This window comes from Vulpes lagopus, chromosome 6 (assembly GCF_018345385.1).
Source record: "Vulpes lagopus strain Blue_001 chromosome 6, ASM1834538v1, whole genome shotgun sequence".
NCBI lineage: Eukaryota > Metazoa > Chordata > Mammalia > Carnivora > Canidae > Vulpes > Vulpes lagopus.
The window spans coordinates 58,864,364-58,887,363 of NC_054829.1; the positions used below are offsets into that span (position 1 = coordinate 58,864,364).

The 23,000-nt window shown below is 36.1% G+C and overlaps 1 protein-coding gene across 9 annotated transcripts; it reads left to right on the forward strand.

Moving 5' to 3' along the window:
- Positions 1–99: 99 nt before the first annotated feature.
- On the forward strand, positions 100–21,585 carry LOC121493642 (MAP3K12 binding inhibitory protein 1). Of its 9 annotated transcripts, none has more exons than XM_041759697.1 (9): positions 101–255; positions 3,921–4,040; positions 5,807–6,031; positions 6,119–6,215; positions 8,891–8,956; positions 9,175–9,342; positions 13,746–13,843; positions 19,641–19,679; positions 20,939–21,579. In XM_041759697.1, the coding sequence occupies exons 1-9, from the start codon at positions 172–174 to the stop codon at positions 21,044–21,046; spliced, it is 1,005 nt and encodes a 334-aa protein (XP_041615631.1). In that variant the 5' UTR covers positions 101–171; the 3' UTR covers positions 21,047–21,579. The 9 variants fall into 9 exon arrangements, with proteins under 9 accessions (XP_041615632.1, XP_041615631.1, XP_041615626.1 ...); XM_041759692.1 differs by having other exon boundaries at positions 103–300; positions 20,942–21,575; XM_041759691.1 differs by having other exon boundaries at positions 105–300; positions 20,939–21,574.
- The last annotated feature ends 1,415 nt before the right edge of the window (positions 21,586–23,000 follow it).

Consider the following 23,000-nt stretch of genomic DNA (forward strand, 5'->3'; position numbering starts at 1 on the left):
GCTGCACCTGATTGGCGCACCGGCTTGTCAGTCACGAGGGTCCTCGAAGGCCCGGGCTGAACGAGACGCTGTGTTTTCTACGTCATTTACCAGCGACGAAAGCGGAAGGGGGAGGGGGGCGGGTGTTGTGAGCACAACTTGGTGGTGGCGGGGGTAGCCTGCGAAGGTGTCATGGCTGCTGCCGTTGAGCTTAGCCGCTCGAGCAGTGGTGACAGGAGTCCGGAACGGAGCTGCAGCCCCAATCTCTCCCAAGAGGTGCTCCGCGAAATCTTTCGCTCACTGCATAGCCTGGTGGGACAAGTGAGTGGTGGTCTGTGGGAGCAGAGCAGGGTTTGGGAACTCTCCGGCCCCTCCCCCCTTTTTTCCTCTAGCGGAGGCGGGGGGCTGCTTAGGGCTGCGGGGGACCGGGACTGAGTAGCTGAGGCCGGCGGAGGAGCCTGAGCCTAGCTGCGGTCGGAGTGAGGAAGGCCGTACGGGCTGGCAATTCTTCTCCCCAAGAGTGAGAGGATAGTGTAAGTGAAAAACCTGGCTCCCAGAAGAACAAGCTTGGAGACAGCGAAGGCGTAAAACGCTTTGTGGGTTTGGAGGGTGCCTGGCGCTCAGCATCCCCTATCCTTCAGTGAATTTGTGATAGAAATTGATAGAAGTAACGGCCTGAGAGTTTTGGCAAAGCTCTCTCCGCTCTTTTTGGGTTGATTTGCTTTTAGGAGTCACTTGGTTTTCTTTCTCTCTTTTTTTTTTTTTCCTTCTGGTTGTTATGTGCATCTCTTACCCTTTCACATGGGGAGGAAAAATGAAAGGAATTAATGTAAATACTTCTTGCATAAAATTCGATGAGTTATCCATGATTGGTAGAGTTTGCATCAGAACTGTTTGTCATTTAATTATTAGCTAATTTAACTGACTGATGAATAGCTTCTGCAGAAATGTCATAATAAATTGGGTTTAAATAAAAGTACTCCTTACACTATTCAATCAAGTCAACTATTTTGTTTCATGAAATAAAATGCAAAGCATATTACAAATGATAAACAACTTGAAAATAAGTTTGTTTGCTTTTAAAAAGGAAATCTTTTGTATCTTGGAATATTTTTTTACTCTAAAAGTTTGTTATGGGGTTGGTATTAGTGCATGTAGTAGGCACAGCAAACATTTATGTCGAGGATAATGTTTATGAAAACAACACCTGTCTGGTTTGTAAAAAGTTATTTTTAAAAGCCGTGAGTGGATGGAGAATTAATTTTTTAAAAGGTTATTTCAGTATTTTTAAAAATCCTAATATGTTTGTCCTTAGAAAAAGCATTACTCTAAGTTAAACATTTAATTTGGTCTAACGGAACAATTATTAACAGAATCTGCTAAAAGTTGTAACTTTTGAGCTCAGTTGTTTGCCGCCAACTTATTAAAATTTTTTAAAGACTTGGGGACATTAATATTTTAGTCTTATCACCCAAGACCTGTAATGGTTTAAAAGTCTGAGAACGTTTTCTGTCTTGGATATTGGAATTTTAAGGTTTATTTATATTTTAATGTCACGATGAAAAAAGTTTATGCTTACCTGTAATTTACAGTTTTATTTTCAGCGGTGATAAATTTTTTAAAGTAACATTAAGAAATAATTTAAACATTTCTTTTGAAATATTTTTGCATACTGAATTTTTAAAACTCATTTACAGATTTTAAACCTTCGCATATTTTGTGATTAAAGTTTACTTATGTCACCTGTCCAAAATGTTGAGAGTACATATTTGGAAAGTTTACAAGACACATTGAAGGGACCATCTATACAGGTGTCAAAAAATTAAATCATTGTCTCATCAATTAAATACTATTTTGATATTAGTCTTTACATTTTGAGATGTATTGTTTAAAGGGAAGAATGAAAGCCACAATATTATAAAATTGCCCCTGGAGGAAATCACTATGTACTTTTGCAACAGGTTTATGGGATATTTTTTTTTAATGTAAGTTTCAAAAAAAAAAAAAAAAAAGTAAGTTTCAATATGCCTAGTTTCATTCTGCATAGTATCATTATATTGTTGGCTCTCCTCAATAGGAAACATAAAATTGAATGTTATAAAGTATCCCAGATTTCAAATTTACTTATTTTAACCTTATTGCTTGCCACAGCATGGCTCATTCTACCAAGTTGAAGCATTATTTATTGTTAGCTTGGAGTTTCATATTAATTTTTTACGGAAAATGCTTAAATAGTCCATATTAATGTCACACCAATACATTTTTGAGTGAATGCTTTACGTTTACAAGTTATAAAGGGTAAAAATGCATAGAATTCATATTACTAATAGGGAATTTGTTGAATAAATAGTTGGATATATTAGGATAATTTTAAAGTTAATTTGTATTATTATGTAGTTTTCTTTAAAAAAACCAAGTGTCTTTAATTGTGCTTGAAAGGCTTACATAATTATGCTGAATTGAAAGGAGAATATGATCCCAACATTAAGATTTATTTTATTTATTTTCTTTAGGAAACTTGATGCTTTACTTTGTTTGAGGATTTGTCTGTGTTATCCCAAAACTCTATTTATAAATTTGTTAGGAACTGTAGATCTCTTAGAGGACTGTAGGAGTACAGTAATTAAATAATATAAACTAAGATTAATGCAGTAATCTTAATGTAAAACTTTAGTTAATATAATCTAATCTCTGCCAGTGTAGCCTATCCAAAATTTCTTATTTCTTTATAGTTGTCTGATACAGACTTTAAATGTTTCTTGTCTCATGGAAAAGGTGGTAAATTTTTGTCATACAGTATTCATTAAGTATACTGCCTTTTTTGGGTAACTTTGGATTTCTGGTTTTTTGTACAGTGATTCATCTTTTTGTTATATTAGAATCACAACTCATAACATCTGTATTTGAACTAATGTAATACTTGCCTTTATTTTGTAGAAAACATGACTTTTAATAAATGATTTCTGAAAAAAAAACTTAATTCTACCATGCATCATAGCTTTATAGTATGCTGTAAACACATGTCTCTAGAAAAGTTTATGAGGTTCATTTGTATTCACTTGAAAGCCTAGAGATGGAGGCTTTCACTCTAAAATTTTCATTGATTTTGATGGTAATTTTATATTCAGGTTCTTGATAGTTTTCTGTTTATAATTTTATTCTAATAGGTCATACATAGCCAACTTATAAGTTTTATATGACAAGCCCCCTCACACAGTATTAGAAAATACTAGTTAGCAAAAGATCTAGCCATTCCATTCAGTCTCTGACCATTTATTTCACTATTGTGGAGGAGTATTTGTTTTTCACGTTCAGATTTCCACAGCTAGATAATAGTTTTTTATTTGAAGTAGATAAACATGTTGCCATTTATCCCTAGGCTTTATGATATGTATGAATAATCTTGATTTTTAGATTATTTTAAAGTTGGTTAAAGATGAAAATGATAAAAATATGATTCAGAAAACATCAGGGTAATGATATATGTCAGTTATGTCTGTGTACATATTTAACAAAAAGAAATATTTGTATGAGAACTTTCATAAATGTGTCTGCCCCTTCTGTTTAATGCTCTGAGCTGGAAGTACTGAATAGGGCAAGCCTATTTTGGCCCTTATCCAAAGGTTTTAGATAATGAAGTATCAAAAAAGCCTCATGTTTCCATCTTTTGTGGATGGGTGTTTCACCTGTAAGATGGTCCCATTACACAGACCCAAGAATAGAATTAGAATGAGATACCATTGTGTTTTTTCTATGAAAATTGCACCTTTCATGGCCTTTTAAAATGGTAACGAGGTGGAGCATTTTAATGTATTGTTAAAAATCTGATAACTTTGAGCTAAATAGTCATGTTACCCTAAAGAAATACTATTTTTGTGACATCCTATATATACAGCTTAATCGTGTAATTTTTGTGATGTTGCTGGTTTGCCCCTTTGAAGCTTAACCTCAGAGATGATGTGGTGAAAATTACAATCGATTGGAACAAGCTCCAGAGCCTCTCAGCATTCCAGCCCGCATTGCTCTTTAGTGCACTTGAGCAACATGTTTTATATTTACAGGTAAATTTCTTGTTAAAAATGTTAAGTCAGTATTAAGAATGGGAATTAATTGTAGTTAAATTATAAGCTGGAGTATTTGTCAGTTCTGTCCTAACATTGTATTAATAGTGTTATCAATAAAAGGTTACTTCAGCCAGATTAGATCCAAATCTGTTAATTTACATAGTGATCCGAACAGTCAGGAAATATAGCCCAATAGGCCAGTGTGGCTATGAAGATTGAATGAATGCAATTCTATTCAATTCTAGACTTGGACTGAAAATTCAATACAGTTGCATCTATGGTGGGTTATAATTAAGCAATAAGACACGGCAGGTGTGTGTCATGCTATGATAATGATTCCATGCCTTGGGTGAGTTTGGAGGCTCATGGAGTGCTTTCAGTGGTTCAAGAAGTGGCATTATCCCAGCATGACACATCCTGGAGTGTCTATTGCAATTAAACAGTTTCAGCATAGTTTTTAAAAAGAAAGTAATTTCTGTGACATTAATGTCTCATCTTAGTAAGTAGCCAGTCACTATTTTATCTTAACAGTTTGAATTCATCCTTTATATTAGAAGTCAACATTGAATTATTTATAATAGTATTGCAATATTTTTAATATTTCAGTTCAATAATTGAACAGTATTATGATCTTGCTGGTTTCCAATTGAACATCTCTGCAATTATAATTGTTGTAAGTTTGCGGTTTATCTCTAATCAAAATATAAAATATGAAGTGTCAGAAGGTAAGTGGGAGAACTGTTTGGATTGGTCATTTTACTGCTATCAAAATGTTACAAGGTTTCAGAAGAGTACTTGGTATAATAAACAACAAGCAAAATTATAGGTATGAAAAATAACTGGAACATTGGCAAGTATTGGTGTGTTTTGATTAATGGAATAAACATTAATTTTCAGCTCTCTGTTCAATGCCTTTATAGGAAATTTTAACTCTGTTTCATGTTGAAATAGTTAACCCTAATGTTAAAGGACAGAAATAATGAGCAATAGAACTCAATTGAGGCCTGATTATGGGGGGGAGGGAGATGAGTAGTATAATTTACATTATATAATCGGTTTTTTGTTTTTTTTTAACCCCCTCTAGTATAGTGATAGACATATATCTCTTTTCAGCTGTGGATCTTGGTAGGTTTTTTTTTTGTTTGTTTCCTTGTTCACTTTCTTTTTTAAAAATTTAATTTCATGACCCAAGAAGATATCTTGCCATGTCAGGAAAAGCCTGAGTGTTCACTCAGCATAACACCTATATATTTCATGTCTGTGCTCTCTCATTCACTTTGGCCAACTGCAGTTTCAAGTGGAGAATCTCCAGTGATACAGTGATAATGCAGGGCTTTGCTGAGTGAGAGCACTGGCTCTCATGTTAAGGAGGAAAAATACTAAGCCTTAGTGTTCTGAGGAGGCATTTGAATGACATGTTAATTAAGTGGCATTGGTGCCAGAGGCTGAGGCTTTGATTTGGCACAAAATAAAAGATGAGTGACAGAATGATTCCCTCAAAGAAAATTTTAAATTTCCTCAGGTTTTCTTTCTTTCTTTTTTTTTTTTTAAGCAGATTTATACCAAATTATAATGGTCACAATAGCAGAGAACAGCAAACATTTACATGTGATCAGATGTATGTGTCCTGATATGCCAAGTTTTTATATGTAGTTAATTGGTAGTAAATATTGCATTTACTTAGTGGAAATTTGTATGAATATTAAATATGTAATTAATTTTGATTAGTTTGAACCTCTGCAGATGGAATTGTGTTCTTTCAGCCTTTTTTAGCAAAACTTCAGCCTCTGATTAAAGAGGAGAATACAACTATTGTTGGAGAGATAGAAAGAACAGAAACAGGGAACAAGAATGAAGTAAATGCCAAATTTCCCATTAGTGACCTACAAGAGGAAGAAAAGCACGAAGATTGTGATTTAGGAGATGTGAAAAAGACACAGATCCATTTTGATCCAGAAGTAGTACAAATAAAGGCTGGAAAAGCAGAAGTAAGAAGGTTTTATTTGGGGGTGGGAAGAGTATGATTTTAAGTCTTATGCTTGAATTGTTAAAACATGCATACTTATTGTTTATAGATTGACAGACGAATATCTGCGTTTATTGAAAGAAAGCAAGCTGAAATCAATGAAAACAACGTCAGGGAATTTTGCAATGTTATTGATTGTAATCAAGGTAACTACCTGGAAGAAGTAAATTTTCATAGGATTTTAAGCATAGTTTTTAGAGTTGCTCTGATTTTTCATTTGTTTTTAAAAATGAACATTAAATCACACTTTATTTCACAGGTTTATTTAGAAACTAAGGCAACAGAAATTCTTTCTATTTATTAAGACTACATTGCAAAAACAGTTTTCGTTTTAATTATGCAAAAAATCAAATAAATCCAGACATAAAAGGGCTAATGTTTGCCACTGGTGAAGATTCTTTTAAAGTTCCTTTAGGAAATGAAGTATGGGTGACTGCATTGTTTAGTCTCACTAATAAGGAACTAAGCTATATAAATTTTGAGCCTATAAATGTACTTTTGAAACTATGTTAATACATAAAGTGAGCTTAGTAAAGTTAATACTCCTCAAGAGGGAGCAGTTTTCTCGCTACTCCTTAGCTTTTTGAAATGTTTTCTGTCACGATAAAAGCAATCTGTCATCAAGACTATGGTGTCTTATGCTTTTTTTTTCCTTTCTCTCATAATGTATACATTTGGTGTTTTTCATCAGATTCTCCTTTTCCTCTCCACTTGATGCTATAGTGTATTTACAGATCTGCAGGTATGCTGCAGAATACAAAATACTGCATAGCACTGGCGTAGATCTTACTCAGGCATCCTAGTAATAATCAGAACAAGTAGTTCTTAGAAAAAATTATGGAGAAGAGTTCCTAATTGGAATGAACACTTTTCTTGTTGCCTGTAACATCTCTTAGCTAATTATTATGAATACAGAATTGTCAGATGAACCTAGAATTGACTCTTATGTTGGTGCACTGATTCTCTTAATAATGAAATAATACAGGCTCAAGTGGGTCCTAAATTCAGCCTTTTCTGCTATTAACATTATATATGCATATTTCTAGACTTACTGTATATTCCTGTTAGCTTTTCAGAACAGGTACAATAGTGGCAAAATCTCAGGTACAGTCCATCCAACTGCAAACAACCTATGAGAAAGGGTTTGTTGAGGGAGCAAGCACATGTGTCACTAATGTTATTCCTCTGTTCTCCCTGCTAACTCTATTATTATAAACCACCAGGGGATAGAAATTGACAAGAATTGAAATGCTCAGCAGGATTCCCTGGTCCATTCAATCCCTTGCTGGCTCAAAACAGTGCTAGCAAGAATTGCTGTGGAGAGTGACTAGCACTCATACATTCACTATCTTCACACCATGCTGAATTTCTCACTGATGGGTCAGTTAATCTATATACTTGGAATATAACTCTGGAATGGATGATAGCTTCTTTTTTTAACCCTTAGCCCCATGAAATGGTAGAAAGAGAATGGTGAAGTGATGGCCCTTTAGACGTATATTGAGGTGTCTCAAAGAGAAAGGGAAGAAAAAGAAAATGATTTTGTTTAGTATCTATATACAAAAGATGAATTTGGAATTATATTCATACAGTTTGATTTGTCAGCAGAACAATTAAGGAAACTTAGCGTGAAAAAATATGAATGTATTGTAATGTGTTAGTGTTAGTGTATTTCCTTTAAGTCAATCTGACTTAAAATATAAACATCAGATTTATTTTTTTTAATTCCATAGGGAAAAAAAGAATTTTCTTTCAGAATCTCTTTTACCAACTATTTTTTATTATAAAATCAGGGGAGTTTTTCAGGAAATTTACATCAATGCATGGTTTACTTAATGTCATTTTAAATATTTTATATTTGAAACATTTTTATATTATGTTAACATTAGTCCAGTTTTCCCACGGGTTTTTAATTTATTTGCTTATACCTAATTTGAAGAAAATTATACTTCTCAGCTTAGAAAAAATTAGAACAAATTTTTACAACTTATTTTTCCAAAAATTGCATTTTTTGAAAAGAGCAGTCTGGAAAGAGATAGCTTTTGTGATTAGAGATTTTTTTTTTTTAAGATTTTATTTATTTATTCATGAGAGACATACAGAGAGAGAAGGGGGGGAACAGAGACACAGGCAGAGGGAGAAGCAGGCTCCATGCAGGGAGCCTGATGCAGGGCTCGATCCCAGGTCTCCAGGTCACGCCCTGGGCTGAAGGCGGCACTAAACCGCTGAGCCACCTGGGCTGCTCTTGATTTTTAAATGAGCATTGGAAACCTAGGTAAAGTGGAAAAGTATGTGTTATTCTTTTTTGTGTGGAGTTCTGAAATAAAAATGTATAATGTATAATTAATCCTTTTTATTAGATGATCCCTAATTTGATCAGTAATATCAAAATGCTGTATTTTTTTAATAGATATTTCAGTAAAAGTACTGAGTTCTTTTTATTTATATGATGAAATAAAGGGAATAATGTCTCTTTGTCTTAGAATTAAAATGCTCTCTATAAAATATATTTTCTCCAAAGACCCAGATGGTTTGGGGAGATATTGGTGTTTATTAAAAATTATATTAAGTTATGCCACTGAATGCTGATATTTTTCTGTATGTAAATCTGAAAATTAGAGAAGATTACAGATTATAAATTTTAGAGGGTAAGGTTCACTATATTTTATCCTGTATAAGATGGTAATTTAATTACTATTATTTAAAATAATAATTCTCTTGTTAGTAGTATGTTAATTTGAATTATTGAAAGTTTATCAAAATCTCATACATTTGAAGTTAAGAATATATTTAAACTTATACTCATCTGAATTCTCCTTAGAAAACAGTTGTGCAAGAACTGATGCCATTTTTACTCCTTACCCAGGATTTAAAAGTCATGTGAAAGGTAAGTATCCACTACATATCTTCATCATTGACAGAAGCTTATTGTAGATTATAAGCAAAATGAAATAGAAATCACCTTCCTGTCTAAATTTTATTTTTAAACAAAAAGTCTTGGCTTCTTACTTGGGTTGATGGTTAGATGGTCTTCATACAAAGAATATAAAGTACTGTTAGGGAGATAGAATTTCTGACTTTAAACCTATTAAATTTATGTTTCAGAAGTTTCTTATTTAGTTTCTAGAGTTGTGAATACATATGGACCACAGACTAGACCTGAAGGAATTCAAGGGTCAGGTCATAAGCCTAACAGCATGCTCCGAGATTGTGGTAATCAGGCTGTAGAAGAACGACTACAAAATATTGAGGCTCACTTGCGATTGCAAACAGGTAAGCAGAGTGCTTGGCAGTGCCCCACAGATAAAGAAACTCTAATTTATTGAGTCATAGAATTTCCATTAAGTACCTGCCATGTACAAAACATTGTTCTGATTGGTACGAAGATGAATAAGCATAGTCCCTACTCTCAAGGAATCTATGGTTATGTGTTTATGCTCTTCCTCCTCCTCTTACACTTCTCACCAATTTGAGACTGTTAGTAGAATGGGAACAGATTCCAAATACTGACATTCTCAGTTTATTAAGTCTCAGCTGGAAATTAATGTAGTCTTTTTCTTTTTTTTTTTTTTTCAAATTTTTTATTTATTTATGATAGTCACACAGAGAGAGAGAGAGAGAGAGAGAGAGAGGCAGAGACACAGGCAGAGGGAGAAGCAGGCTCCATGCACCGGGAGCCTGACGTGGGATTCAATCCCGGGTCTCCAGGATCGCGCCCTGGGCCAAAGGCAGGCGCCAAACCGCTGCGCCACCCAGGGATCCCTAATGTAGTCTTTTTTCTTGCCACCAATTTCGTAACTTAATCACATATGTCATTCTTATCACCCACTGTGCTAGGTACAAAATATCGGTAAGTGTGATCTTAGTCCTCAGGGATCTTTCAGTCAGGATAAGCATATAAATTGTAAATGCCACAGGGGAAGTGAACTAAATAATACTAAGGTGCCAGTCACTCTCAAAGTAGTATATATGTCAACTCACTCAGTATTTAATAGTACCCCTGTAAGGTGTCAATGCTGTTATTGTCAGATAAACTGAGTACAGAGGGCTCGAGCAACATGCCCAAGGTAGTAATCACAAATAGAAATCAAACCTCAATCTTAACTGGCTGCAAAGCCTGAGTCTCTCTCCCTGTTTAGTCACCAGAAGTCACCAGTTTGATTCTTCTAATCACCAGTTTGATTCTTCTAAATATTTCTCAAGAACTATCTGCTTCTATCTACTTCCACAGCTACTATAGTTGAAATCACTGTGTTCTCTGCCTCGGACTGATGGAAAGGTATTAGTTGGTTGCTTTGCCACTAGACTTCTTCTCAAGACCAATTCTCTACCAGTGGCCAAATTACTTTTCCTGAAGTTCAAATCTGATCTTGTTATTCCCCAGCTGAAAATTCTTAGGTGGTTTCTTGTTACCCTTATATGCATACCAAACTTAGTACTTACTCATTCCACAGATAAATACTAAGTTCCTACTATGAGCCAGGCGCTATTCTAGGCACTGAAAATACATGTGAACAGAAATTCTAGTACATAAATTATATGCTACATAAGAAGAGCTACAGATAAAAGCTTGACATGGAGAGGATAAAAAAGGCTTGGGATAGGAGGGGATTGTAATTTTAAGTAACATGATATGATCTACATTGATAGTTCTAGCCCCATCTGGAGGCTTCCCAATTCCCACTCATTTTGCTGTCCTAGGGCCTTTACCAAGGCTTTGGCTATGCTTTCTCCTCCTGATCCTAGACTGGTATGGATTTCTCTTTATGTAGTCTCAATAGCACCTGGTAACTCCCTATCCTCCTTTATAGCATTTATCACAATTGTGTGTGTTTAATATCTGTTTCCCTTGCTAGATAATAAGGTCTGTGAAAGCAAATTATCTGTCATGTTCTTTAACTTTGTACTTAGTGCAGTGTCTGGTACCAAACCAGGTATTCAAGAGTTTTTAAATGAACTATTGCTCGTTTCACCTTTTCAGATAAATACAGTGGGTACACAAAGTTATTGTTCAGCTCTTTACTGTCAAGAGATGGCACCCCTGGTGAAGTGACATTTGTGCCCTTGAAGGAGTAGTAACCAGACAGGAGCAAATTATTCCAAAAAGAGGGAACATCATCTGTAAGCACTGAGGCAGCACAAAAAATACAGTTAGGGAATTTGAGTCCAGTCTAGCTGGAGTATTTGCTGGATGGAAGTAGAAGATGAGACTGAGTAAAACTATGAGGGTAATAGGAGATTAGCATTAAAAATTAATCTCCTTACCCATAATAAATGGATTTTAAAAAACAACTGTATAAAAGGATTGATTGGCTTATTAGGTCTAATGGTATCAGGGCACCTAGGTGGCTTAGTCAGTTAAGCATCCAACTCTTGATTTTGGCTCAGGTCATGATCTCAGGGTCATGAGATTGAGCTTTGTAGGGTTCTGCACACTGGGCATGGGAGCCTTTTGGAATTCTCTTTCTTTCTCTCTGCCCCTCCACTTCCCCATCTTGTGCTCTCTCTCCCTCCCTCTCTCTCTAGATTTAAAAAAAAAATCTAATTGTATCAAGTAGTTAATTATGAAAAATATCTGTTGAATGCCTGCTATGTGCCAAGTGCTATTTTAGACATAAGGGATGCTAAAATGATATAGTTGCAGTCCCTAGCTTCAAAAACTTTATAATCTGAAGAAAGAATAATATTGAAGTGAAATGTTACTGGGGCTATGAAGGAAGTGTATGGTGGGGGCACAAGGAGCCTCCATGTGAAGAGATTGAGGCAGTGCTTCACTGATTTAGTAAAGCTTGAACTAGCTCTTGAAAGATACAGAAGTGAGATATATAGACATTCTAGGTAAAGGAGACAGCAAGAGCAAAGTCAGTTGAATAAGTTATTCATTTTACCTTACTCAAGAGCAGGAACAACCCAGAATCGAAGATAAACATTCTCAAAAAAAAAACCTATTCCTAGAGTTTTTGTATTTAACAAGGTGATACTTTTGATATGAAAATTTGCCCATATGCTTTAATTGCATAATGATTATCTAATTATGTATTCAGTCAGTAAATATCGAGCACCTGTGTGGTTTGTGAACTGATGGTTCCCAGATTTGTGCAGTGCACAAGCTGCACAGCCAAACCCAATGAACCAAAGAATATTAAGCCCTCCTGGAGTTTATATTAAAGTAGCTAAATGGGCAATAAACAAAATATATGGACTGTCAGGTAGTAGTAATAGTTTGGAGAAAAATAAGAGAAAGGATAGGGATTGTGGTGAGGCGGGAGGTTGTAGCATTATATTTTTTACAGGGTGGTCTGAGAAGGCCTTGCTGATAAGAAAACTTTTGATCTCAGACCTGAAGTTGGGGAGAGCAAGCCTTGTGAATATGGAGAAGAAGGGAAGTACAGGTGAGAGTATTTGGCCTACTTGAATAACAGAAAAAAGGAATCAAGTGGCTAGAATGATAAGGGTGTGGAGACAAGGTCCAAATTGTGCAGAACCTTGAATACTATAAAGGCTCTGATTTTTAATCTGAGTGAAATGCAAAAGCTGTAGAAGGTTTTGAGCAGAGATATGACACTGACTTTTACATTTTAAAAGGGTCACTGCTGTGTTAAGAATAGACTATGAAGGGGCAGCCCGGGTGGCTCAGTGGTTTAGCGCCCCCAGGGCGTGATCCTGGAGACCCGGGATCAAGTCCCACATCGGGCTCCCTTCATGGGGCCTGCTTCTCCCTCTGCCTGTGTCTGTGCCCCTCTCTCTGTGTCTCTCATGAATAAATAAATAAAATCTTTAAAAAAAAAAAAAAAAAGAATAGACTATGGAAGCAAGGCAGAAAGGAGACCAATTTGGAGGTTGTGGTATCCATAGAGAGATGGGGGGTTGTAGACAGAATGGTCACATTGAGGTGCTGAGAAATAAGAGGGTTTGGTATATAATCGTAACCTTGAAATTTGAGTAACCTTAATTTATCTTCCCTCTCTATGGAAAGTTTGTTAGTTAAGAATTATGATAAAGCTCCTCTTTTAACATTTTTTGAGGTTATAAGAGAAAATGTGGCATGTAAGGAGAAATACAAATGGAAGGAAGTGGTAAAGACATAACAGCAGTCACTGAATTGAGCTGTTAGTTGTCCCTGTGCATTTTTCTCCTCCCAAGTAACTATCAAAATCTATCAGAAGTATAATTTTTTCTATGCAGGAACTCTTCAGTAGCTTGTAATGAATTTAACATAAAACTAGCAATATAGGAAGCATAAATGGGGCTTGGGGAGAGATGTAATAGAATAATATGCCCTATAGTGTGTGATAAGAAAATGTGAGCTAAGAATTTCATTTTATTTTACTCTTGTTCATTATCCTCTCAGGCTTAAATATTTCCCATACCTCTGCATAAGTATCTTCTATGCATGGTTTTTTGGTTGGTTGGTTGGTTTTGTTTTTTTTTTTTAAAGAGGGGGTGGAAGGGGCAGAGGGAGAGAGAGAATTCTGAAGCAGACTACACACTGAGCAGGGAGCCCCCAACTCAGGGTTAGATCCCAGAACCCTGATCATGACCTGAGCCGAAATCAAGAGTTGGCTGCTTAACTGAATGAGCTATCCAGGTGTCCCTGCATGGTATTTTAAGAATAAAAATTGTAAGAGGAATTACTCAATAGTATCTCAGATTTTTTTTTTTTTAAATGTATTTAGGTGGTCCAGTGCCAAGGGATATTTATCAAAGAATTAAAAAACTTGAGGATAAAATCCTTGAATTGGAAGGAATCTCTCCTGAATATTTTCAATCCGTAGTAAGTATAAGTGTCTTTAAACGTATATATATTTTTTATTTTACAATGCTTTCATATTAACAGTTTTCTCATTTGCTACAGGCAAAACACTGTTTTAATAATTCAAAGTTGAACATAGTCATACGTAGGGGGTTACCCTCAAATTTAAAATTGTGATTCTGAAATACTGTATTATATATAGACTCATAATTTTTTTTAGAGAGGTATTGTTATATATTACCCAAATTCTCAAACTTCAGCCATTTTCATGGCATAATAAATGAGCCTGGGTAGTTGTTGATCTGTCATTATGAACATGCTAGCTTATAGAACAAAGGCTTCCTCTGGGATCCTGCTATGTTGCTTATCCTTTGTTTCTTTAATCCCTCACTGTCCACAGACTGCTTCCCTCCACTCCTACATGTTATGCATTTCTCCTCCATACTAAACAAACATCTCAGTCTGCCACCTTATTTTTTTTCTTTACCTTAACCACCAAGCTTTTTGAAAGACTAGTCAATGTTTAATTCCTCAACTCTAGCATTCATTGATTCATCCTTATCCCCTTTTCCAAGGACTTTAAGAAACAATGTTGTGCTGATTATCAGCAGGTTTCAGACAAGTGATCCTGAGCTCATTGTGTTATTTTCCTCAGTCTTTTGGGGTGACTACATACATAATGCCTGAGGTTCTTTTTTTTTTTAAAGCAGCACCATATTAGAAAGAACTAAAATAACGTGTAGAAGTGAACACATTTTTTTGATTTATAAAACATTTAGTGAGAATATTACTCATGGAGCACCTGGGTAGCTCAATCAGCTAAGCGTCTGCCTGTGGCTCAGGTCATGTTCCTCGGGTCCTGGGATTGAGCCCTGCATCAGGCTCCTGGCTCAGCAAGGATCCTGCTTCTCCCTCTCTGTCTGCCCTTCCTCCCTGCTCATGTTCTCTGTCTCAAATAAATATTTAAAAAAAAAAAAAAGAAAAAGAAAATATTACTCATTAGCATGAATCCTTATAAGTAACTGGTGAAATATATTTAAAATTATTTAGATATAGCAGCAGTTTTTCCAAAGTGGTAAATTGAGTATTTAGAGTAAGGTACAGAAGAGAAATATTTTCCAGATGAAGAGGGCAGATCACATAACACATGAGCAATGAATCCCAAAGATCAGAAATTTAGAGGGTTTTAGTGATTTATTACTCTCATGAAAAAATGAGGTTTACTGAAGTTCTGAGGCCTGAAGCAAGGATTAAATGAGATAATATCAGTCAAGCACTTAGCACACTGCCTAGTACATGGTAAAATCTCAGTAACTATTAGTATTTATTTAGTTTCAGAAACCATCTATGAAGTAGCTGTATAAATGTGGCCTTTACTGGTCTAATTTAGAAGATTTCTTGGTTGTATTACATAATTACAAAGGTCTTTCCAATTTTATGATTATTCTTTGAATGTATCTTCCTAGAAAACTTGATAAAGATTTTATGCTTTTGCCTATGACAGTCTACTGTAAGCTGTTCCCATTCAAGCTGCCTTCATTAAGTAATCCGTAGGCAGATTATTTTTTCTAGTTCAATTTCATACGTTGTTAATACAGTTCTTGTTACAACAGAACTGATCTTACAAGAGAGTATCATAGTGTTAGATGCTTCCAGAGAGACCTTGCTCCTTCATTAATCTCTTTGATTTATGAAGCTTAATATCTACGTGTCATTGAACTTGGTTAACAAAAGAACAACCCTTCAAATCATAATCTTGTTTTGGGGGTCTCTTATACACAGCATAGAATGTTTAGAGTGTTTGGCTCTAAAGAGGTAGAATAGTCAGCTTATAAAGGACCTTAAATGCTATACCCAGAAATATAAAGTATTTAAAGTCTAAATGCTATTTGAGCAGGGAAGTAACTTTTGCAAGCTATTTAGAAGATTTATCTAATACTGTTCTGGAAGATAAATGGGAAGGGAGAGACTAAGAATGAGGAGATAGTTTTATACTACCATAGATGTGAAGTGAGATCCTGGACTAAGTAAGAACAAGAGAGTGAGAATAGAAGACATTAATGCAAAAGACGGGAAATAAAGTTGACAAATACTGATAATTGATTGGCTGTGGAAAGAGATATAGAGAAAGGATGAGTCTACTTTCTGATTGGAAAAATTATACCATCATTGACAGAAATAAGAAAATCCGAAGGGGGAGATATTTGGGGAGGAAATGTGAATTTAAAGTCCTATCAGGTTAGCAGATAGAAACATCAGCTAAGCTTTTCAAGAGTTAGGACCTATACTTGAGAGAATCAGGAGAGTCTGTGTAAGAGGTGATAGTTACAACAGAATGGGTAAAAACTAAGACTGTCAGAGGCCTGAAGTCTAGAACTTGGTGACTACCTAACTTCAGTCCCAGGAAGCATTACAAATATAAGCAGAATGGGCCTAGATGTGTTAGGTTGCCATACCTGTGATAAAACTAGTACTTTAAAAAAATACTTCCAAATCTATTAAACGGTATCTATTTGATTAGAAGGATCATTTCAGGATTAGTATTGGAAATGACATGTCCAAGTTAATAGTGAGCTACAAGGAAACATGAAATACTGAAAATGTTTAAATATTCAGATTAACCCTGTCCTCAAGTCCTATGAATAAATATGTTACAACACCAAAGGGAAGGAAGTCTCACACTCACTTACCCTTCCATAATAGAATGAATGTGCGCCATCCCTGGGAGCCACACTCAGGACTTATGCCGAGACCCTGGGATCACACCTGGGCCAAAGGCAGACAGAAGTTCAACCGCTGAGCGTCCCATATATAGGTGAATTCTACACATTGGGCAGACTCATAGTTGAATAGAAATTGGTTATCATGAGTAACATCAAAGTGCAGCATATGAAAAGGGAAAAAGGGGGGATCCCTGGGTGGCGCAGTGGTTTGGCGCCTGCCTTTGGCCCAGGGCGCCATCCTGGAGACCCGGGATCGAATCCCACATCAGGCTCCCGGTGCATGGAGCCTGCTTCTCCCTCTGCCTATGTCTCTGCCTCTCTCTCTCTCTCTCTCTCTCTCTCTCTCTCTGACTATCATAAATAAATAAAAATTTTTTTAAAAAAAAGGGAAAAAGCTAATAGAAAAAAAATGTAAATTGTATTTGGCTCATAGAACAAAAGTAGACTAAAAGTGAAGTTCTTTTCAGTTATGAAATAGACATAAAACTCCAAAAAAAAAACGGGATTCCCTTGGTGGCTCAGTGGTTTGGCACCTGCCTTCAGCCCAGGGCGTGATCCTGGAGTCCTGGGATCGAGTCCCACATCAGGCTCCCTGCATGGAGCCTGCTTCTCCCTCTGACTGTGTCTCTGCTTCTCTCTCTCCTCTCTGTGTATTCTCATGAATAAATAAATAAAATCTAAAAAAATAATAATAATAAATTTAAAAAAATAATAAAACACACAATCCTTATGAGTATTTCCAAAGAATTACTGATTTTTAAATTATGACCTTTGAAACAGTAAATATAACATGCTTCACAAGTTCATTTTTATAGCACTTTCCTGATTTTTAGCACTTACCACTTATATGTTTACACATCTATTTTTCACACTGTAATGTGAACCTCTGAAGGGCAGGAACTGTCTTGTTCATCTTTGAGCATATAGGCTCTAGTAGGCATTGAATAAATGTATGAATGTATGGGGTTTGGCTGATAGTTCATTATTGGATTTTTGAAGATGTGTAACTTGTTCCAAAGCACTGACTTGGTGGAATCTTAACTCCAGTCTATAATGGTAACTCCTGGTTCTAAAGGATAGGGAGAGGGAATTAATCTCCTGTAAAGTGTGTGGTGGGCCCGAAATAAGAGATGGCAACTGGATCTGGCTGGAAAATTAAATTGCAAACATGTTTTGGAAGGCCTTGAAGGGCACACTAACCAGTTTGCAATTACAGTGTCACTGGTGCATAATTTTTTGAGAAAGAGGAGCCTATAATTTAGGTTCCTATCTGGTGGCATTATGAAGTCCGAGTTGAAGAGAGAGAAGAATCAAGGAAGATAGTTTAGGAAACATATCATTGTCCACACCAGGGAGAAATGAGAATCTGAATCAAGGTGGTGGGATGGGACTGGAAGAGAAGAAATATTTAAGAAACTACACTTAGTTAAGCCCCCAAAGACCATATTTTACTGTTTAAGTTACTGAATCAGTCCTTATTCTCCTGATTCTGATACTTCTCACTTTGTTTAATGATATAATAATAGTCTGATTGTTCAGTGACATGGAAACTATCAATATTTTACAGACTTAAGCTATTAGGAAAATAAGGGGAAGTGTATTTTATTAATCACCTCTTGGAAAGGCAGAAGACTAAGAAGTCTTCTGACCAAAATTAAACATTAAGCCCTAACTTGCCTATGGGCCCCATCACAGGTATCTAGCTCAATTTGGCAAAGGAAGGAACCTGTTTATATAAGCACTTTCCCCCCATATTTAATAATTCCAACGCTTTATGATTTCCTGATAAGAGGCATACCTGGAAATTCTTTGAAACATCTTTTGACACAAAGGGAAATGTGAATTTTTACCTTCTCTTCTAAATCTCAGTGGTTAGAAATGTTCATGAGAAAATTTTGCCACCTACACTGACCTTGTCTTTATCAAATGTATACTAATTTGCCATTCGGAAGTTTGGGGTTCTGTGAGACTAAGAACAAAATCTAAAAAAATTCATTTGGTCAAAGTTTAAAAGGCTCAGCAGCATGTCAGTGAGAATGTTGTCAGCTTAATAGACATTTTTTTTAAGATTTTATTTATTCATGATATTTTATTCATTAAAAAAAGATTTTATTTAATTTATTTCACAGAGAGAGAGGCAGAGACATAGGCAGAGGGAGAAGCAGGCTCCATGCAGGGAGCCCAATGCGGAACTTGATCCTGGGACTCCAGGATCACGCTCTGGGCTGAAGGCAGATGCTTAACCGCTGAGCCACCCAGGCATCCCAGTAATAAACATTTAAACTCAAACTGCCTTAAAACAGTGTGGAAATTATCTTATAAAGGAAGTTCAGCGTAGTATACCCTTCACGGTAATTGATTCATTGGCTAAATCAGGGTTGTCAGTTCTACTTGGTGTTGGCTTTTTCCCAGGCCAATGGCAAGACAGCTACTTTCAGGTGTCCTGTTCAGATACAGCAGTGTCCAGAAGAATTGTATCCTTTGAGGGCTCTCTCTCAGAATGAGGACGTTTTTTCCAGAAGCTCTCCCCCTTACTCACTGGCCAGAATTGGGCCCATGTCTGTTCCAGTCACTGACAGGACCAGGGTACGATCGGCATTCCCTTGAGTCACTTGGAGCAGTGGATAGCTGCTTGCACAATCACAATGATCCTTAATGTCACTCAAGGGTGTGTGTGCATGTGTGTTTTTTCACCCTTTGGCCAGGTACTCTAAATTGTGTTTTCCTCTGTCTAATGTTGCTTCACTTGTTCAATATCCTGGGATGAAAGGCTAGAAAAAAGGAAACTAAGTAAAAAGACCCCAGAGCATCTCCTTCCATAATTATCCTCATTAGAACCTGGGAATTAATGGGAATATCTGTATAGCTAGGGAGGAGCATGTTGCTTCAATGTTACTACCATGTCCTTTTATTATCATCATTTGGAGGGTACCTTCCAAGATAAACGAAGGCAGATGTCATTGGCAGCTAGTGCCTAGTCAGGGTTGTGGGCTTCATTTCTGCCAGGGTACTCCATATTTTGTTCAGTATTCTATAAAATAAAATTGTTTAGATTTTCTAAGCATTGATTACTTATTTTTTTACTTTTAATCTAGAGCTTTTCTGGAAAAAGAAGAAAAGTTCAACCACCTCAGGTAAATTACTGCATTCTCATGGAGGCTTCTGAAATAGTTTGATTAGTTTTATATTTCTCTTATCAAAAGTTCCTACTTTGGTTGCTTTTAGATCATATCCTGGGGTTTAAGCACTGGAAAAAAAGGGCAGCCTAAATTTATGGACTTGAATTAAATAATTTTATTTCAAGGCATGGAATGATTCAGATGGGCTAAATATAAAAGCCTGTCTAGCTGTTAATTGTAGCAGAATGTATCAGTTACAAAATGCTGAAAAATAATAAATGGTAACATAACCTCTGCTTTTTAAAAAGATTTGAGAGAAAGAAAATAGGAGGGGGAGAAAGAATCTCAGACACTTTTCCCCACCCACCCTCCGAATCCCACACCTCCCCACCCCACCCTCACCCTGACCACAGAGCCCAATGCACTACGCCCATGGGATTTCAATCTCACGACCCTAAAATCAGGACCTGAGCCAAAAAATGTCTGCTGCTTAACTGATTGAGCCACTCCGACACCCTAGTACCCACCCTCCACCTTTTAAGTAATCTCTACATCCAACATGGGGGTTGAACTCAGGACTCCCAAGATCAAGAGCTATATTCTCTCCCCACTGAGCCAGCCAGGCACCCCTCCTCCTCCCCCCTTTGCTGACACTACTGATGAGCAGTATCTAAATCATAAAAGGGTCTTTGGCAGAAGTTGACTTAAGCCCACCACTCACTTGTCCACAGTACTACTGTATTAATTAGTTGAATCTTAATTAGTGAGGTTCTGGTATCTGTTCACGGCAGTAATGTAAAATTAAAGTTGGGGAAAGCTTAAACTTTTTTTAATTTATTTTTTAAGAGTAGCATACTACTTATTTTTTAATTGTAAAATTTTGAGTAAATTTTTGAGAGCATCTGTTTTTTCCAGGAGAGGTAGTTGATTGCAGTTGATCCATCAAGAGAATTTCCAGCAGTTTAATCCTAAAGTTTAACTTTTTTATTATTGATTATGAGAATAGTTGGTTAAAGAAAAGGTTTTTACAATCCTTTCAAAGTATAAGAGGTCCAGGAGAGCTTTGTCATTAGGAAAGAGAAAGAAAGAAATATTTAAGCCTTATTATTTTATATCTTTAATGATATAGTCAACATATATAGTTCACTTTAAGAATTATTCTCATGAAGGAAAAAAAAGATATTTACCATATTTTAAATAGAGTTCATTTAGCACTTTATCTGCATTAAGAGACTTCAGAATCATTCAGCAATTTGTATTCTTATTGTTTACAGCAGAACTATTCACTGGCTGAACTTGATGAAAAAATTAGTGCCCTCAAACAAGCCCTGCTCAGAAAATCAAGAGAAGCAGAATCCCTGGCTACTCACCACCTTCCGTGAAAAACTCCTCTCATTCTTGTCATTTTACTTTTTTATATGTACATGTAACTTACACTGCAATTAACAAAGTGGATATGTATTTATCAATGTAGACTTCCCTCTGAAGTCAAGGTTTCTTTTCATGTGAGTTTAGCCTGCAACAAGTTATCTTCAGATATTCCAGTGAATTTTGAAATGGTTAAGGTATTAAAAACAGCATTGTCAGAATGTATTCCCTTCTGTTTTAAAGGAGGTATTTGGAAATTGAAAAACTTAATTTGAAAGCACATCTGTGTGTGTGTGTGTGTGTGTGTGTGTATACCACAGATTTATTTTGAATAGTGATATTGAAAAGGACTTTATATTTGTAACATCAGTGTTAACCAATTTATTAGTTTAAATTAGTACTTTGTATTTAATAGGCATTCAACAAAAATGTATCAACTGAAATGAATTTTAAATGAATGCATACTTTTTTTCAAATGTCAATTTTAATGTAAATAAATAGTAGATCCCATCTTTATTCTCTTAATGACTGTGTCCTTGATGAAATTAACCTGTTTGTGCCTTAATTTCCTTATCTGCAAAATGGGATTGATCATAATAAAACCTACACTTGTCATAAATAGGTGAGATCATGCATGCACAGCTTTTGAAACTGGCCCAAGGGAGGTGCTCAGTAAATCTTAGCTATTGTTACTCTATAAAACCAAGACTGTCTTTGAAAGTGTTTAGATATTACAAATAGTCCCTCTCAGCCTCACGTTTTTAGAATCCCAGTTATGTTAGGCAGTATATGTATTTCCATAGTTACAAATTAAACATTTAATAAGATGCAGCTACAGTCAAGGAGCAGATGTTTAGGTCAAGAACTGTTTGGTTGCAAGAATCAGAAGTCACCTAAAATAGCCTGTAAACAGGAAGTTGTTAAAAATAATCCGAAGTCTGGCATTTAACTGCAAGAAGTATAGCTGGACATAGTGGTATCTAGGAGGTCACCAACAGTTCATCTCTTCTCTGTGTCTCCAGGTGCCTCTTGGCTGTTTCTATGTCTAATTCTGTTTCTGCCCCCTACCTCCTTTTCTGCTCTCCTTCTTCCTGTGTGCCTCTTTCCCTCTGTCTCTCTCTTTGTTCTTTTTCTCTTATACCTAATCATCTTTGTGTCTGCTTTATTTTCTCTCTGATTTCTCTGAAGGCCTTCTCATTACTGTTTCTCCATATGGGGTAACATGTTAACCCTGTCTCCATAGCTTTGGCATTCATGCCTTTGAGTTGCCATGGTGCATACTCTGAACCCAACTCTATAGAACCTCACAACTCCACTGACTGCTACTTACCTCTTGGAATCTTTTAGTTCTGCTCCTGAGACTGAATCTCACTCAGTGTGATCAGTGGTCTTTGAGTTGTGGCCAGGACCTCCTCATAGAAATATGCAGTATGAACACAGCCATTTGCGGAATCCTTGAAAGTGGAGCTACCTGGTAAAAAATGGAGCTTTGGAATCATTCCCAAGAAGAGGATGTGAACTACTAGGTTGATTCCACTAACATCTTACCACTCTTATTTCTTCTCTGCAAAGTGACCCCTCCTTCAAGATAGTTTTGCCTAACTGTGATCCAGTATTACAGGTACAGCTACAAATTACTGCTCCTCGGTCTCCATCTGGTTATTGTAATCACCACCCTGCCAGAATGACCTCTGGATTTACTGGTACATTTTACTACCATCATGCCAAAAATACAATAGGAAAAACATTAATAAAAATGATCAATTAGAAAAAGAGGTTGACTTAGAGGTAGGGAAGAAACCTAGAAAACAGGATCATATACTGGTCACTAGTCTGCCCCTAAATAAATGTCCTGAGTCTGTTTCTTGACCCTCTTAGCAATAGAATAAGTTCTAAATCATGCCTGACAGTCCCAGAATCTGTCCATTAGAAGGATTTACTTTCCCCATTGTCCTTCAGGCCTTCTGA

Excerpts from the sequence above, each read along its gene's own strand:
- LOC121493642 (XM_041759691.1), top strand. The coding sequence starts at position 172 with ATGGCTGCTGCCGTTGAGCTTAGCCGCTCGAGCAGTGGTGACAGGAGT. Across the intron at positions 301-3,920 it reads TGCATAGCCTGGTGGGACAA|CTTAACCTCAGAGATGATGT; the intron begins GTGAGTGGTGGT and ends GCCCCTTTGAAG. Across the intron at positions 9,343-13,745 it reads TCACTTGCGATTGCAAACAG|GTGGTCCAGTGCCAAGGGAT; the intron begins GTAAGCAGAGTG and ends AAATGTATTTAG.